The following is a 17,044-nucleotide window of genomic DNA, read 5'->3' as shown; positions in this document are numbered from 1 at the left end:
ACAAAAATGCATCCTGATATTTAGTTCTGTGCTACATAATTCACATTGATAGCTCTGCTATTTATGGAATGGATAATGCTGTCTCTACTTAAGTGTTTTTTTAAATTATGCTGTGTCCTGTGAACTCTGTTGGTTTCAAAGTCCTGTGTCCAGTGACTGGTGGACGTTAGTAATTGTTATTTTGCTTTGTCTGTTACAAGTTTTTTTTGTTTTTTTTAAGGAAGGATCTTGGATATCGGTGTGTAACTATGGGGCCGCATCTAAAATAAAACAAGTGGTTTAAATATGCTTAGACAGGGTCAAAAGTGCTGTAACATTTTATCACTAACGTCTCTTGTTAGTTTCTAGTCTCTGTTAAAAAAAAAAAAAAAAAAAAAAAAAAAATTAAAGTATTGTATGATTGTCGGTCTGAAACTGTTTTACAAAGCAGCTGATAAGTGATAACAGATAAAGCAGGGACTTCATGATGACTATTTTTATACATTGGCAAGACTGTTTACTTCTCCGATCTTGGCTTTCACAAAATTAGATTTGAGAATAGTTAACTGAATAATATTCTGTAAACCAATCCAATTAGAAAGAACATGAATACCAACACGTTTTATATATATATATATATATATATATATATATATATATATATATATATATATATATATATACACATATATATATATATATATACACATATATATATACACATATATACATATACACTGCTGTGCAAAAGTCTGACATGTTGCATTTTTCTACTCTGATGCATTATGAGCATCAACAATTTACTCAAAGCCTCCACTAGTGTTTTCTACTATTATAACAACCTTGACTTGCATAAAGAAGGAAAATCATTCAGTGAAATAGCTCGCATCACTCGATTTTCAAGGTGTTGTATCCAAAGCATAAAGTACAGCGAAACACCATCTGTAATTGACAAACCCAGGACTGGAAGACCCAAAAAGCTGTCTAACAAGGATGAGCAACACTTGAAAATAATATCCTTAAGGAATAGAAAGAAGACAAGCATTGAATTGACAACAGAACTGGCAGAAGGCACAAGTGTCGTTGTCCATCAAATCAACAGTATGAAGGTCACTCTTGAAATCGGGACTAAAGGATGTGTTGCAGTAAGAATACCTCTGTTAAGAAAGGGGAACACGACTAAAAGGCTAAAGTAGGCACAAGAACACAGAAATTGGACTATGGAACAATGGTCAAAGGTGCTTTGGACTGTTGATGGATGGACAGTGACACCTGTGCCTTCCAGAGAGAGCACTGTGCTTGCACGCGCAGAATCTGGTTTGTTTACTTTTTGCAGTCTAAAACTTTGAAATAGAGGCTCAAGAGCTGCTGTGTTGATCCTGTGTGGTTTTTTTTATATATTAATCTTGCATATCACACAGAGCTCTTTTTCATTTGCCATGTTTGAAACTGTAGCACCACTTATGGCGAGGCGGTAAATAAGTGCAAGGTATTTTTGAAATTTCTAGCAAATACGAACATCTGAATTTTGTATCCGAATACATGTCAAAAAAATATTTGTTCGAATATTTGGATATTTGTCCCAGCACTAATATCTATCTATCTAGCTATCTATCTAGCTATCTATCTAGCTATCTATATACAGTTCTATAAAGACAGTAATAAGGAAGATGGAAATCTATAGAGATGTAAACTGTATTATGGTCTATGGTTTGATCTCATAGTGGTCCTGTGTGTTGCACATTGAGTTACACTTCTTTTATCTGGCTTTGCTGCAAAAAAGAATGGTTCAGCTTCTCTAACCTGAACTTACAACTGTGGTTGTCTGTGGTGGTTTCCATGGTAACAGACTCCTATGCCTCTCAGACATGGCCAAGTGCAATGAAGGCTAGAGAGGCTAATGTAGTTTCAGATTTCCTTCCTCTCTGTGTCTCTGACGTGTAAATTGGGGCGAGAATATCTACTGTTCATCTCATCTTGCAATACTTATAAAATCGGCCTTTCTTTTTTTTATAGATCCTTTAGAACATCCTTAGCCAACCAGGTTATTCCATTCCCACCAAGTAAAATGTTCCCCTCAACAGTTAGGTAAAACTGGTTCCTTTGTATGCTTTTTCATTTGCATGTGTATTCTTTGTAAAAACATAAAGTGATTCAGTTGGGCTAACTGCTGTAGTTCAGTCTCCACCTGTCTTTTCTGCAGTTTAACATACAGTACTTGTATTTAAAAAAAAATTCTCCTCATAAAACGACAGTGTCTTCAGTGTCAGTAGCTCTTTTGGGTAAGCACTAGGATGATTTAGTAGTTGTGCGTAGCTCAGCTTTGTTTTTTAGCAATGAGCTGCATTTTACTAATATTTACCTAGTTCTGCCAGCCACTCTGCAGCTGTTCTCAGTTGTAAAGGTACCTGTTGCTCTTATCAGCACAACTCCCAGTCAGCAGGTCAGGTAAGAGAATTCATTTAAGAATAATCACATGGTTTCTTCCCATTGTTCAAAAGAGTGCAACGAGGAAGTGTTTTTGTAACCAAAAACAACATTCATTTAGACAGTAAATGGACTAGGATGTGCTTTTCAGGAGTAAAAATGACTTTAGTAGTTAATATAGCCTGTATCTCTTATGTTTTTGGTGTTTTTATTGTGAATCATCCCATGTTGAGAACGTGATTGTGAATGACAGTGTCAATGCATGTTGATCGTGCGCTATGTAGATTGTGTGGCTAGGGTGTAAGTGCTATACGTTGACTGCACTGTATCACGGCATGATTGAAGCGACATCAAGATTGGTGTACTTGTTAAACAGCGGCCACGTTGCCCAAATGCCAGACTTATTTTAATAATATAGCCTAGTTAAAGAATATTTTCCTAGACTGTAATTGAAGACACCTCCTCTTTCTTTTAAGGGTAACACCAATCTGCTATTCTAAATACCCCCCCCCCCCCCCCCCCCCCCCACCTTTTTTTACAAAGCTCATTCAGAGCACAAAATATGCCAAAATAACCAGGATGTAGTTTTGGAGCAGACAGATGCGCATTTATATTGATTAAGATTGTAAAAGCAGTAAAGCAATCTCATTGTGAATTCTTTTCAGAATGGGATCGCAGCCTAATGGCCTTACAGTGAAGGTTCAGTGGACAGCAGCAGCTTTACCTCAGAGACATTGGGTGTTTTATCTGCCTTGGAGTAAGCCACCCTTTCTGAGTGCCTTTATGTTCGTAATCATACAAGTGTGTCATTTGGTATGTTCTGCTGTGTATCAACAGAAAGAACTCGGAGGTGTAAAAAGTGAAAGCAGTACTGAACACAGTGTAAAGTGGGTTTGTGGTTCATCTGCAGGTAATCGATGGTTTGGCTGTGCAAGCGTCTTGTGTTTTACCCCGACTTCACCCACTTCAGCGACGCATCCATTTCTGTCACAGCAGGAAGAAGGCAGCAATACAACCTGTCGTCTTCCTCCTTGGGGCTTTGTGAAGACTGAGGAAGCCACTATAAGCCTACAGCTCTGGCCAAAAGTTTCCCATCACCCTATAGTATTTACAAATTTTGCTTCAAAAAGTCAAACGAAACCTGCTGACCTAATGTTACGTTAACATATTGAATTGCATCCCGCTTTGTAGTTTTCCAGATACTTAACGAAAAACTGACAAATTAAAAACATGTGACATTTCAAACATGAAATACTCTACTACTATGGCTTCTGGTAGACTTTTGCAATATCATTTTCTAGTTTCATTGATTTACATGATGTTAAATAAAAGGTCTAAATTATGTTAATATAGTTTATTTTTTATTGTTTTTATTATGATGTCTCAATCCTAAAATTCAAGGTGATGCAAAACATTTGGCCAGAGCTGTATACTCAAGTACAAGAGTGGACTGTTTTCAAATGCTTTTAAACCCACGTCTCTCTCATTAGCACAGCATTCTAGAAATTTATATATGGTACTTGCATTGTCAACAGTTCCTCATGGTGTGCTCTATCACATTTGTGTCTCTTTTTTTCCTTTTTATCATTGGTTAACTTTAGGGCTAATAAGAAGCGTATGGTTACTGGTTATTTTCGTATGCTCTGACATACTGGAGAACAGAAGTGTTTCTATTTTTGAGAGTGCTTGGCTTGAAATACAATGGAAATGTTTGGTCCTGGATCTTGCAGTGGGTCACATCAGGTCAGTTATTCCGTTTCAGGATGGTCTCTGCTTTACAGTTAACTGGATTGTGATTACAGAGAATTTTTTTTTTTTAATTGAGTCTTTCTAAATACAAAACCGCAGTTGATACCATGTTTTTTTTTTTTGTTCTTGAGTTATTTCAGGTGTTTTCCGGTGTTCTAAGGACCATATTTTCCGGCCAGGGAAGTCTAGCTAGCTGCTGCTTTCAAGGGATACTGTGTAGGGGGTAGAGCTGGAGTCACTGTTTCTAACAAGCAATATTCAGGTTCCAGTGTGTATGGGCACCTGTATACAGCTATGGCCAAATATTTAGCATCACCTAGAATTTTAGGATTGAGACATAAAGAATAAAAAAAACCTATATGAACATAATTTAGATATTTTATTTAACATCATGTAATCAAAGAAAATACAGAATGATGAGATTGCAAAAGTCATAATACAGTATTTCATGTTAGATTTTGTAATGTCACTTTTTCTAATCTGTCAGTTTTTCGTATTTGGAAAACTACAAAGCGGTATGTAATTCCATATGTTAACGTAACATTATTCAGCAGGTTTCATTTGACTTTATGAAGCAACATTTGTTAATGCTATAGGGTGATGCAAAACTTTTGGCCAGAGCTGTACACTACAAATTATGCCAAGTCGCTCATTTTCAGTTTCACATTTAGATTGCAGAAGACAGATGACTGGAATGTATTTGTTTCATTTGTGTGTCAAACCATTCTGTCGCTCAGAGCTGCTGTCACGAACGAGGCACACGTCACTGTTGATCAGAGCGCAGGGAGAAGGCTTCCCTGGGACCTGTTACTCTTGAAATCTATTTTAACACATGTAGTTGCTATCAGGAATGGAAACTCATCCTGTGTCTCCAGGGTTTTATTGCAGGGAGATGGCATAGGTTTGGAGTGCAGTTTTTGTTGGCTGTGGGTGTCTATGTTGCGGTCTGTATATCTACTGTGTGTATCTTCAGTATGTACCTGAATAGATGTGTGTAAGGTGAAAATGGCTCAAAGTATTTTCTGTTATATTTATAATGTGACATTTCTAAGGCTTAATGATCCTTTGGACTCGCTGGTTTTATTTTGGGACTATAAAGGAAGTATAATCTACAGTATTCAGGAACACAAGGAAGTGTGCATTTGACACACCTTACCACTTCGGATGATTCGTTACATTGGAATCAAATGAAAACGATGAATCACGCAGGTGGGAATTTTCCGAGTTCAGTCTTGCAAACAAAGGTGACTTAAACGGTCGGTTTATGACCGAAGTTTTATGTCTCAAGGTATCAAACCCCTCGGGGCAGTGTTAATGGAAGTTAGTCAGAGCAAGGTCCTGTTAGCTTCAATTAAGATCAAGTGTGGTTCCTTTTTTTTTTGTATGAATGGCTTCAATTACTTTTGACGTATCCTGGATGCGAGCGTAATCCAGGTGTAACATTAGTGGAATTTCAAATCTAATGTTTGTTATGTGCAGCTGATGGTTGTTCCCTCTCTTCATGTAGTGCCGGATGGTGAGTAAGGATGTTTCCAGCAATACCATGTACGACGTCCTCCACGACACTGAGTACAGGAAGAAATGGGACAGCAACGTGATCGAGACCTTCGACATTGGCAAGCTGACCGTGAACGCGGATGTAGGATACTACTCATGTAAGAGTGGGAGGAGGACTGGAGTAACAGGGTGGAGACTGGGCACGAACCGGCGACCTCGTCCACCTGTATATAATATCCACTGTAGATCACACATGATGTTTAACATACTTCTGTAAGATCTGAAAGAAATACCTTATATTAAAATCCTGCTTTAACAATGTCTTTGATACAGATCTACTATACTGTTGTCATTCTCCTTCACAATAGTGCATTATAAAACATAGGAGAGAAACCAGTCTTTAAGTGTTTACATTCCAAAAGCAACCGCTGTTTTAATGTGAACTTAAAACAAACAAAAAGGATAAGCAGGATGTTTTATACAGTAATCACATTAAAGAACTTGATGGGGTGCATTGTGGACATAGTCACACCCTTTCATTTTATTGCATTTTTTATAGGATAAACCCACTGAGATGCAGCATCTCTCTTTACAGAGGTGTCCTGTGACACATACCTTGGTTGCAGCCAACTCCATTAAGTGAGAAAAATGCAACCCTTTTGCGTTCTTTTAATGCTGGACTCGTACCCAAGGCTGTGCATGTACCCCTCGTTGGCCGGTTCTCTTTCCTAACACTCTTCTTAACCTTTTTACCCAGGGAAGTGTCCCAAGCCTCTGAAGAACAGGGATGTGCTCACCTTGCGCTCTTGGCTGCCCATGGGAGACGATTACATCATCATGAACTATTCTGTAAAACACACTGTAAGTAGACCTCCCACAGTAACTGTACAGACTGCACCAGGATAACGAATGACATACTTTCAGTCTATTCGGGTTATTCTAGCCCAGAGCTTTAAAGTTATACTTCAATTGTTTTTCTTGGTCGTCCCCCACATGGGGGGTGGGGGCAGGGGGCAGGGGGGGGGGGGGGGGTAAGTTTAAGGTAATTGCAATGAGCATTTCTACCTACTTCAGACATATTCTCATCAGGAATGGTGAGTTAAACAACTATTTTTTGTATTCACTCAACACCTATCCCAGAACCCCCTTTCTCCATGTGGTTCGTGTATTGTCAAGCACAAACACTCCAGAATTGAGTCCACTTGAGCTGAAATGACCCGATACTGACAAACAAATACAATATAGCTATTAGTAAAATAAATAGGTTTACTGGTCTGCTTGTTGTCTTTCATACAACGAGAGAAGTTTGCTGTTTTGCCGAGAGTTGTCTTTCATAGACCTGTGTGCGTTGTGTGTTGAGTTGCTTTAACAGTTGGATTTTTCCTTTCACAAAACAATTTGTAGGAAACACCTTTTATTATCTCTCTATCTCTCTTCTCTGTCTATATAGATGAAGGCTATATTTGCATCCTGAGCCATTTGGGGGGGAAAAAAAGACATAATACTGCAGTAGTGATGTCAAAATGGCATATTCGCCTAGAAGATTATACTTCACCTTTGACCCATGTTTGACGCCTGTGCACCCCGACCACTTTCAAACAAAATGTCTCATTTTAAAACACTCGACAACCCCCACAATTCGTGGTTTTTAGTCAATGAATCTATCTCTGTGAAGATTTACAGTCATCCTCCACCAATTGCAGCACCAACCAAGTGAATGAGACAAATAATCTTTGACTCTGACGGCGACTAAAAAATAAAATAAAAAGCATACCCCATTGAAACACCTTTTCCTTAAAAATACATTATCTACCCAGTTTAATTCACTGTTGACTTAGTTTACATTATTATTCATTAAATCCACCTTAACACCTGTTCATTGTCTTTTGTTATCAGATAATATCCATGTATTATAAAAAAAAAAAAATAGATGGGCTATGTGAATTAAAGGTATAATATATATATATATATATATATATATATATCTCAAAGTAACAGATAAAGTAACACACAAGAGTTGACTCGCAAAACACTTGTGGAGAAAATTAAACTGGTGCCCCTGCATCACTTTCCCCAATAGAAACGAATTAAAGAAAGCATTCATCAACCTCAATCCCTTTCTTCAGATACAGATCAATCAGTGGTGCTCTAATTACAATTATTTGTCTTTAGTGTAATTAGACCGCAAGTTGGTTTTTAACAGATTTAAACATCTGTTAAAATGAGCTGTCTGTCTAATTACTGTAAAGCCATTTTGGCTTCAGAAGCTGCAGGATGTTTCACATAACTTGAAGCAGTGCGCTGTAGGGTTGGGCCCATGACCGTGCCCTCTTGGAGATGGGTAGCTCTGTTACTTTATAAACACCATTCCACTTGCTAAATAGTCAGGGCTCAAGCAGCTGAGGAGGAAGTGATATTGTGTTCTTAACCAATACTTCGTCTCCGCCAATCTCTAATGCATTTCCTTGAATCAAAGAGATGTCCTTTCTTGGAAATTTGACACATTTCCGTACCAGTCTTTAAAATGCACTGAAACTGCATGAGTAATAGCTGCATTTCAGTTCTCTTATTCAGCAACTGAGAAGCATTTGTTCTATTTGATGCACACTACATGTAATATAATTAAGAAATTCTCAAAGAATATAGGATTAGAAGAGTGAGAAATTCAGCACCCTGATTTCATGCTAGGTTGATAGATATTGGAGCTGCCTCCTAGTACCTTGGGTCTAATCACCAGGCCACATTACCTTCAGGTATACGTCTCCTGCTCTAGGCCACACTCCTCCCAGCTCCTTGGCTCAATCCATGAGGACTCGCTGCCTCCCAGTCCCTCGGCTATAACCACAAGGAAACACTGTACACCAATCCCTTAACTTCTAAGACACTGTCTTGCACATCCTGCAGATAACCCAAAAGTGATTGTGAGATGTAGGACACAATGCCTGCCAGTCCCACAGCCTACAGTAATGACATAACCAGTCTTTTGTTGATCCTTCCTTAGAAATACCCGGCGAAGAAGACCATGGTCCGTGCAGTTTCAATTCAGACAGGCTACTTCATTCAGAGCAACGGACCCAAGAGCTGTACCCTCACTTACCTGGCACACGTGGACCCTAAAGGTAAGACACATCAATTTGGCAGAGACATGTCAATGTTTGTATGTGAGGAGATAACTCTTGTTATCTCTTATGCCCATTTCTCTATACTTAACAAATTGCAACAGCAGGATTTTAAAACACTTGTATTTAGACCATGTATTTCACCCTTCCAGTTTATTAAAAAAAAAAAAAAAATAGAGAATATAACTTACCATCCACATTCAGTGGTTTAAATGATTTCCCATTGTTTAACCAATACACAAGTAAGTTTGTGTTCATTTGGAGTAAGTGTTGAGTGATTTTGATGCTGTTCTAAATACTGTCTGCTTGTCTGTGCTCCTGTTGAAAAGCAACTGGCGCCATGCTGAGTGGGTTCAAAAGCTATGGGCCTCATTTACGAAAGGACACTAAACGCTGTGCATCATAATAGCAATTAGTGTGCATGATTTCCGTATTTACTATTGCAATTTTATTAATTGTCGCCTGGGCATATTATGGTGCACCCTGATTTTATTGGGCCACACTATGGTAGTCAGAATGAAATATGTGATTTGTATGGTAATACATGATAATGTTTTTAAATGAGGCACCACGCTCTGAATAATGAGATGAGCTTTATTCACACCGTATTTACTAAAGGGCGATAATCGTAGTGTGCACCTTTAAAGTGAGCGGTAATTAGTTTGTTTGGAAACCAGGCTTTAACCATGGATAGGTGCACTATTTAAACCTATTTTACTGAGTTAAAATCTATCTGGCATCATGGAGGCATACATGCATTAACATTTTTTATATAGAGCAGTGAAAATTATCTGCAAATAACAGGTTATATTAAGTGTGAAATGAATGTGTTATAATTTCTTAAATTTTATTTTATAGTTCTACATTGGTACAAATAATAGAGTGGTTAAAAAAAAAAAACTGGACCAAACCAGGTATTATAATTTAAAACAACCTCCTCCGCTAGAATTTCTAACTCCTCTGCGTGCAGTTTTAGTTTGCGTTGCCTCTGCCTGTCTCCTACGGAGGGCTGTGTCTGCTGATCGCTCATTTTCGGTTAATGTAAGTCACCTCCACCTTTCACAATAAGCCACTGACCAAAAGATACACCTGGACTGCTGTGGCTTTTTATATCAGAGTGGTCGTGGGTAAGTCTCGGACATGATCGTGCACATTAAATTATCGCTCACGTACATGTAGTGTGCACGCTATGGTATGTAAATTAGCCAAATAGTGTGCACGTAAGTGAATGAGTTCTCTGTTAGTAAATGGGACAGTAAATTTAGATTTCTGGTGCACGTTATGCTCGCTACTTAATGTGCACATTGCAGCTACATTTAGTGCCCTTTTCGTAAATGAGGCCCTATGCCTTCCGTTTGAAGTTACTTAATTGCAGGTCTAATACATTGAGAAGCACTGATGGCTTCAGTTATACAGAGCAGCTGCTGGCCAGATCGTTAGAATACCTGAAGAATGTTGGTTGACTGCAAGCTCCCAGGTGTGAATAGAATTTCTCCAATGTGTTATTGCCCTAAAAATGATTCGAAGCAATTGTGCTTTGTGATAATGACGCTGCATTTTCTAACCAGATGTCGGTTACTCCAAGCCCTTTTTATTTTGTAAGATCCTCTTCTCTTCTTTCAGCTCAGGGGAAACTGATATTATTTCTTTTCTGTGCCCGTAGGCTCATTACCAAAGTGGGTCGTCAACAAGTCTTCCCAGTTGCTAGCCCCCAAAGTAAGTGCAGTCATGGGGGGGGGGGGGGGGGGGGGGGGGGGGGGGGGTTGTGCTACTAGTTTTCCAGCCGATTGTGAGAAAGTGTGGCAGGGAATGCATGTCTGTGAGCTTCTTCCATGGGCTTCAGTGCACACTGCCATGCTAATACAATTCTCCACCTCACTTCCCTACAATCAGCCTTCAGGTGTGTTTGTTTGTTTGTATGTTTGTTTTTTTGCTCCAATAGTTAGTAAGCAAATGATGATCTAAGCCAAAACTATAGACAATCCTGCAGAACACAGATCATATTAAACGGGTACAGGCACAGAAAAAGATCTAGATGAGAACTATCCCTTTATCTGTTCAGGTTACTTTTTCTTTTATAATATATTATAACCTTTGTCCTGGAAAAAAAAACTAAAAAAACACAAGGTGACAAGACTGGAAGCCCGTTTTTTAATTTCTTTTTTTATTTCCATATTGGTCGAATAAAAGATATCAAATCATAAGAATTTAATTGATTTGAATATTATAGATTTCTATTGAAAACTTGCAAAAATATGGGATATGTAGTTAAAGTGAACTTCAGCTACCCTCCGTTGTTTGAACCTGCTCACTACACGCTCATGAAGTACTGTGCAGTTGATGTTCATAGGGTCCTGTGGAGCAGAATGAGTTGGAGTGTTCAGGGCCTGGATTCAGTAAGTGAGCTGGTTTGTGTTCATCGGCGTGCTGATGGCTATGGGTCTCTATCAGCTCGCTGCTCCTCTACCCTGATTAAACTTTCATGCTGGCCGCCTGTAACACAGCTCCCTCCACATGCTTTGCTTTCTTTGTGTTTTCTTTTTAAAGTTAGTGGCCAAACGATGCACTTCTAAATATTGAATGTGCTCTGGTCTGGAAGGAAAGGTATTCTCACCCTGCTGCAAGTTATAAACTGACTGAGTTACGTGGGGTCAGTCTAGCCAGGAGTGTGTGTGGTGTGGGGGGGCAGTTATTGGACTGCAGGGAGTCAGTTATTGTTTTAACAACTGTCATGTCTGTTTTTACTGCCGTTTTTACTAAAAAATAAGATCCATGTCTTAAGATTTGTATTTAAAAATAAGTCATTTATAACTCGAGACATTCTGGAAAATGTTCTTATCTTGTATCATTGTGGTCTGCAGGCAATGAAAAAGATCTACAAGGCGTGTCTCAAGTACCCCGAGTGGAAGCAGAAGCACAACCCTGGCTTCAAGCCCTGGCTGTACCCAGAGCAGAACCGGCTGCAGAGCATCCCGCTGTCTGAGCTGAGCATCCAGCATGCTGACTCCCTGGAGAACATCGACGAGAGCAGCCTGAGCGAGGCCAAGGAAGAGCAGGGCGAGGGCAGCGACGAGGAGAACACCAACTGAGAGCTACACACACATACACAGTCCCCCCCCCCCCCCCCACACACACACACATACACATACAGAGGCCTAGACAGAAACACATACACATACAGAGAGAGGCCTAGACAGAAACACATAAGAAAATTCCAACAAATAGATAGGGCCCTACACAGTCTAAGGAATTCAGGAGTCGGGAGCAGAAAGATTAGTTAATTAAGTCAGACAGACGCACACACAAATGCATATTCCCCCTCTGACACTCATAGATACTAACATACAGTGACCCATATAGACACCCACACATTTAGACTCATACTTGCACACTAGGGTTACCACCCAGTGTATTTTTTATGTTATTGCTGTCCATTCCAGATGGCATGCTCAAAAATAGACTGTCCAGTCCTGAAACGGTTGGATGATAACCCGCTCGCAGACTGAGCCCACACTAGAACACCAATAAAACAGGGACAGGAGCAGCAGTGGGGGCACTGACTGAACACAACCACAGAGACACATGTAGAGGAGCCCTGCAGGGTTTCATTGCCATTCTTCCCAGTCCTTTAACCACAATTCTGAACACTGCCAGGAGGCTGCTGCTGACGTCTGTCAAAACGGCCTCCTACCACATCGGACTGCTACACAAAGCACCCCCAAAACACTGCTTCTGCTGTCGGTTCTGTTTTAATGTCTGTTTTGACCTTGTAACTGGGAGGTGGATGGGGATTTCTTGTCAGTGGATGTTTCTAAGAGCCCCAGTTTTAGTGTTGAAAGAACACATCTTAGTCAAGGTAAATTGTGAAACACGATTTAATATATATATATATATATTTTTAATTATTATTATTTCTATTATGATCTTAAGTTGACATTTTTAACATTCCTAAAAAGACTGTTTACCTTATTTGATAAATTATGGAATCTAGGCAGTAGTCAACCATGCACACAGAGAACCTGAAAATATGATTGCTAATCTTCCCCCCCCCCCCCCCCCATGATTTGGATTTAAAATAAACTGCACAGATGTAATGGTGACTGTTTGGTTAACAAAAAAGTATGTTTCATTACTTTGGATGTATACCTGATACTGCAGAGGCCACACAGTTGTGTTGTGTGTACTATACACTAGTCAGTATTTAGTGAGGATACTGAATTACTACTAGGTTAAATACATAACCCGCTGCAATCCTTTTTCTGGTGAGCCTCAAGGTTTGAAACCAGTGTCATTCATTCTCAAGCCTACATGATGTGAGTGCAGAAGCAGCCAGTGGAATTCTCCACCATGCTCAGGTATAAGAACACTCTGTATTGATTACTTGTGATTTCCATGTTGTCTGTAGTCTCTGAGGTTAACATGAAGGGACACGATAGTCCAGGTCCTGAGTTATTGACTCGCTGCGATGCATGCTGAAAGTAAATCACCCAACAACCTTGTGGCTGAATCTCAAATCTCTTGGTAAACATGTTTAAAAATAGACACCCCTCTCTGCATCTCTAAAACAAAGTTGTTGTTTTTTTTGTAAAAGACGAGGGTTTCCTAGTAATAATTTCAGTTGACAAAAACGTTTGTAGGTTTATTTCCCATCTGTACACCTATTCCTATACTAGCTCTCTTTATGCCCACAGTAAGACCGTCAGATTAAAGTTAACCCTTTATCGATACTGTGAGCTCACAGTTCGCTTTACAGACCCTGATTAGCACTAATTTCGCACTACCTTACCTAGGTTACAATGGGCTTAGCTAATGCTTGCTATATTAAAGGGTTAACTTCTTGGGACAAGGTGGGTAATGTTTTCTTTAAAACCCGATTCACAGTGTACAAACAGATGCCCCTAAAGACAGACAACAAGAGGATGAAAAGTAAAGAAGCTGTCAATCAAGTCTCAGCAGGCAAAAGGGCACTCGGTTGTAAGAGTACAGAGCAGCTGGTAAAAGGTTACACTGTCTGTCCTGCTCTGTGGGCAGCGCACCAGACAGGACATTGAAGCTGTGTGAGAATATAAAATACAATATGATAGAATTGTAGACAAAGAGAAGAAGTTACCTTTTACTGGACTGACTAAACAATAATTCATTCTTCTTCACCTGAAGGTCTTGAACGCTTGTGATTTAATTATTGTTTAATCCGTCCAATAAAAGGTATCTCTTTCTCTTTGGCTATCGTCTCCGGACTGATATAGCTACCATTTCATCTGGCAATAGAATTATACAAATAACCTTAATATTGATTTTTTTATTTGGTTTTTCCACTTGGTGTAAATTGTTATAAATTGTGTTGTGTGTAGTTTGGGGGAAAATGTGTTAATCACAGGAAGTAAACAAAATCTTTTGTCATCGTAGCAACCCCTTTCATCGGCTGTAATCCCAGTAAGGTGAAGATGTTGCCTACCCTAGCTGGTTATGTTTTGTACTGTTAAGAATTCAGCACTGAGGATTACACATACAATTTGTTTTGGTGGGTATAAGCCCAGGTCCTGCTTGAAACTTTACCCATCCTCTATTTATCTTATAGAAAGGGAGGAAGGTACTCATGTTATCCATAACATAGAACACATAATTATACGATTTTTAATAATAAAGAATGTTTTCCTGCGCACACTCACACACTCACACACACTCACACACACACACACACACACAGAAAGCACACTGCTTGCAAAACATTTGAGAGGAAAGCAGCAGTGGCAGACAAGTAAGGCACTTACAATGATGATGGGCATTACTGAGAACGTTTGTCTTTTATATCATACAGTAACAAACCATAAAGGGTTTTTTTAATTGATCTGAACATCGCCTGGAAATGGAAGTGTTTAGAGTGGGGTAAAGGTGTTGAATGTTGTAGCTCAATAATAATAATAATAATAAAAAAATTATATATATATATATATATATATATATATATATATATATATATGTGTGTGTGTGTATATGTGTATTTAATTTTTTAGTGTCTTTACCTCAAAGACAAAAAAAGGTCTATACTAAAACAAAAAATATTGCATATTTTAAGGGGACATTAATATGTTGTGGTGGATTAAAGCCTAATTTCAGGCCATACCGGGGTTAAACAGGGAGATTTCCACAGTCAAATCCTTTACAGGAAACCATTCTCGATGAGCACACATTCCAGGGACTGTCATTGCCTCTATCTGAATTCAGACACCAGTTTCACAAAACGATATTTCATTTGACTGGCTAAATTCAATACCAAAAAAAACCCCAAAAAACTAATTTTCAACAATTCAATCTCTTCACGTGTCAAACCCCAGTACATTCTGGAATTACATTGCCGGGATCCATCTATCTGCTATAATTCAAATAAACTAGATCCCACAGCACTTTAGGGAATAGAACGGTAGCATTCAACTGAATGTGCTCTTTTCTGTGGTAGGGACAGAAAGAAACACACAGACATCCATCAAACAGATATTAATATATTTACAATAAATTAAAAAATCAATAAGTAAGCAGGTGAGCAAAAATAGAAGTATCTATAGTACTGCGTGGTAGAGCAGCAGTGTATTTCTGACAGTAGATTCGGCCTAGCTCTTAATCGAGTTTGCCTTCCTAAGTCGCCATAGTAACACACTGCAGCAGCGACAGGAGTTTTTTTCTAATGCTAATTATTAAGAGATAGTAACTGAGAGACAGGCTGTACTCTCCCTGGAAGCCACGATGCACAAGAAAGTGCACTTGAGCAAATGAGATTCATGTAGATGAGATTCAGTACAGTAGATCTTGACCTCTTGTGACATCTTATCATCCTGCCTCATCTAGCCTGCCTTAGGAAACGTCTTTGTGGTACAGCCATTGTTATTCCTTGTTCTCAGTCTTTAGACTGCCAGTGGACTTTAGCCATCACTATTGAGTTACACAGTGTTAGTAAGAGTGTCAAAAATATCTGCATTTTCTATAAGCTGGATTAGATATATATATTTTTAATGTCTTTAATATTGAGAATTGAAATACATCGTCAAAACATTTGTTGTTCAATTTATTAAGTTTCTTTTATGTTTTTAAATTTCGCTGCATTGAGTGTTTTATGGATGACATATTTGATGAGCTCTTAAAACCCCCTTAGTTGCCCCCCCCCTCCAAATATATAGATTTGTTTCTATTAAAGCACCCTACCGTATGAGAGACCTGATACATGTAGCACACAAAGGTGTCGTATTGTATTTCCTTGGCACTCATTAGATGGCAGCATAGACTCTCACTCTCGCATGGGTTTTCCAATCTGTGTACTTCTGACAAGCACCATTATCACTCATCGGCGTGCATGACATCCTGGCAACACTTGTTTTCTAATGTGTTTCTAATGGCCACAGTCCAATCAAATCCATATCCGCTTTTAAAAGCATTGTTTATGCTGGCAGTATGGCAGTTGTGTTCAGGCCATCAATGGGCTCTTATCATTCTGAGTGGGCGACACTGAGAGGTTGAAAGAATAAGAGGGATTCATCTACTGTTGAGCACCATCTACTGCTGTAAACCAAACATTGCAGTCCTCTGATTGAGAGTCATCATCCAGAACTATGTAATACTCAATGGTGGTATATGTAGTAATACTAAAGGTATTTTTTAATGTCTTCAATGTTGGAGTATTGGTTCACATAATTACATCCCAAGATTTAATGTGGTCTCAACCCCCACATGATAAAATTGTGAAAACCTCTTAATGGTCCCGTTATGAGGATGGAGCATTTATTGGTTATTGCTCTTCTTAGATAATAATCTCATATAGGTTTGAATGCTGTTGGTCAATTATCACTAGGTTCTGTTCGTCACAAAGGGAGGGAGATATGCAGGACTTACTTAGTAAAGTTAAAAAAGTGAGATAAATGCAGCATGCCGAGTGAAGTAAAACTCAGAACTTGTATAGTTAAGAGAAAGACGGGATCCAGTAGCTGGAAGTGCAAGTAGGAATAACAAAGTGAACAGAGAGGTGTGTAATATTGCTAATTAATTCACTGGGAAACATTTTGTGTTGCAGTACAATGGTGTTATTTTTGTCTTTTCTGAATGGCCTCTGTTATTAGTTAGTTGTGCTATCTATTTTTGCTCCCTTTTCTTTGTGTCTTGCAGTGTTTTTGGTAGGGTATAGGACTGATACTGTTGCATGCGGTTTGAAGTCGTGACTCTGTTGATTAAACTGTGATGAGACTGAAATAGGTCTAGAGGGCTAACAATCAGAGGCTGGCTTAGTG

General features: G+C 38.9%; 1 protein-coding gene across 1 annotated transcript in view; it reads left to right on the top strand.

The window, feature by feature from the left end:
* LOC117405823 (START domain-containing protein 10) overlaps positions 1-14,683 on the top strand; it is a 22,783-nt gene extending 8,100 nt beyond the window's left edge. The window contains exons 3-7 of the mRNA XM_034009206.3: positions 5,663-5,810; positions 6,410-6,513; positions 8,654-8,771; positions 10,435-10,487; positions 11,633-14,683. Of these exons, the coding sequence (XP_033865097.3) occupies positions 5,663-5,810; positions 6,410-6,513; positions 8,654-8,771; positions 10,435-10,487; positions 11,633-11,860 (651 nt within the window). The 3' untranslated portion in view covers positions 11,861-14,683. The remainder of the gene's footprint in view (positions 1-5,662; positions 5,811-6,409; positions 6,514-8,653; positions 8,772-10,434; positions 10,488-11,632) is intronic.
* The last annotated feature ends 2,361 nt before the right edge of the window (positions 14,684-17,044 follow it).

This window comes from Acipenser ruthenus, chromosome 9, assembly GCF_902713425.1.
Source record: "Acipenser ruthenus chromosome 9, fAciRut3.2 maternal haplotype, whole genome shotgun sequence".
NCBI lineage: Eukaryota > Metazoa > Chordata > Actinopteri > Acipenseriformes > Acipenseridae > Acipenser > Acipenser ruthenus.
The sequence above is the reverse complement of the archived record's forward strand: the minus strand, read 5'-3'. Positions and strand labels throughout refer to the sequence as shown.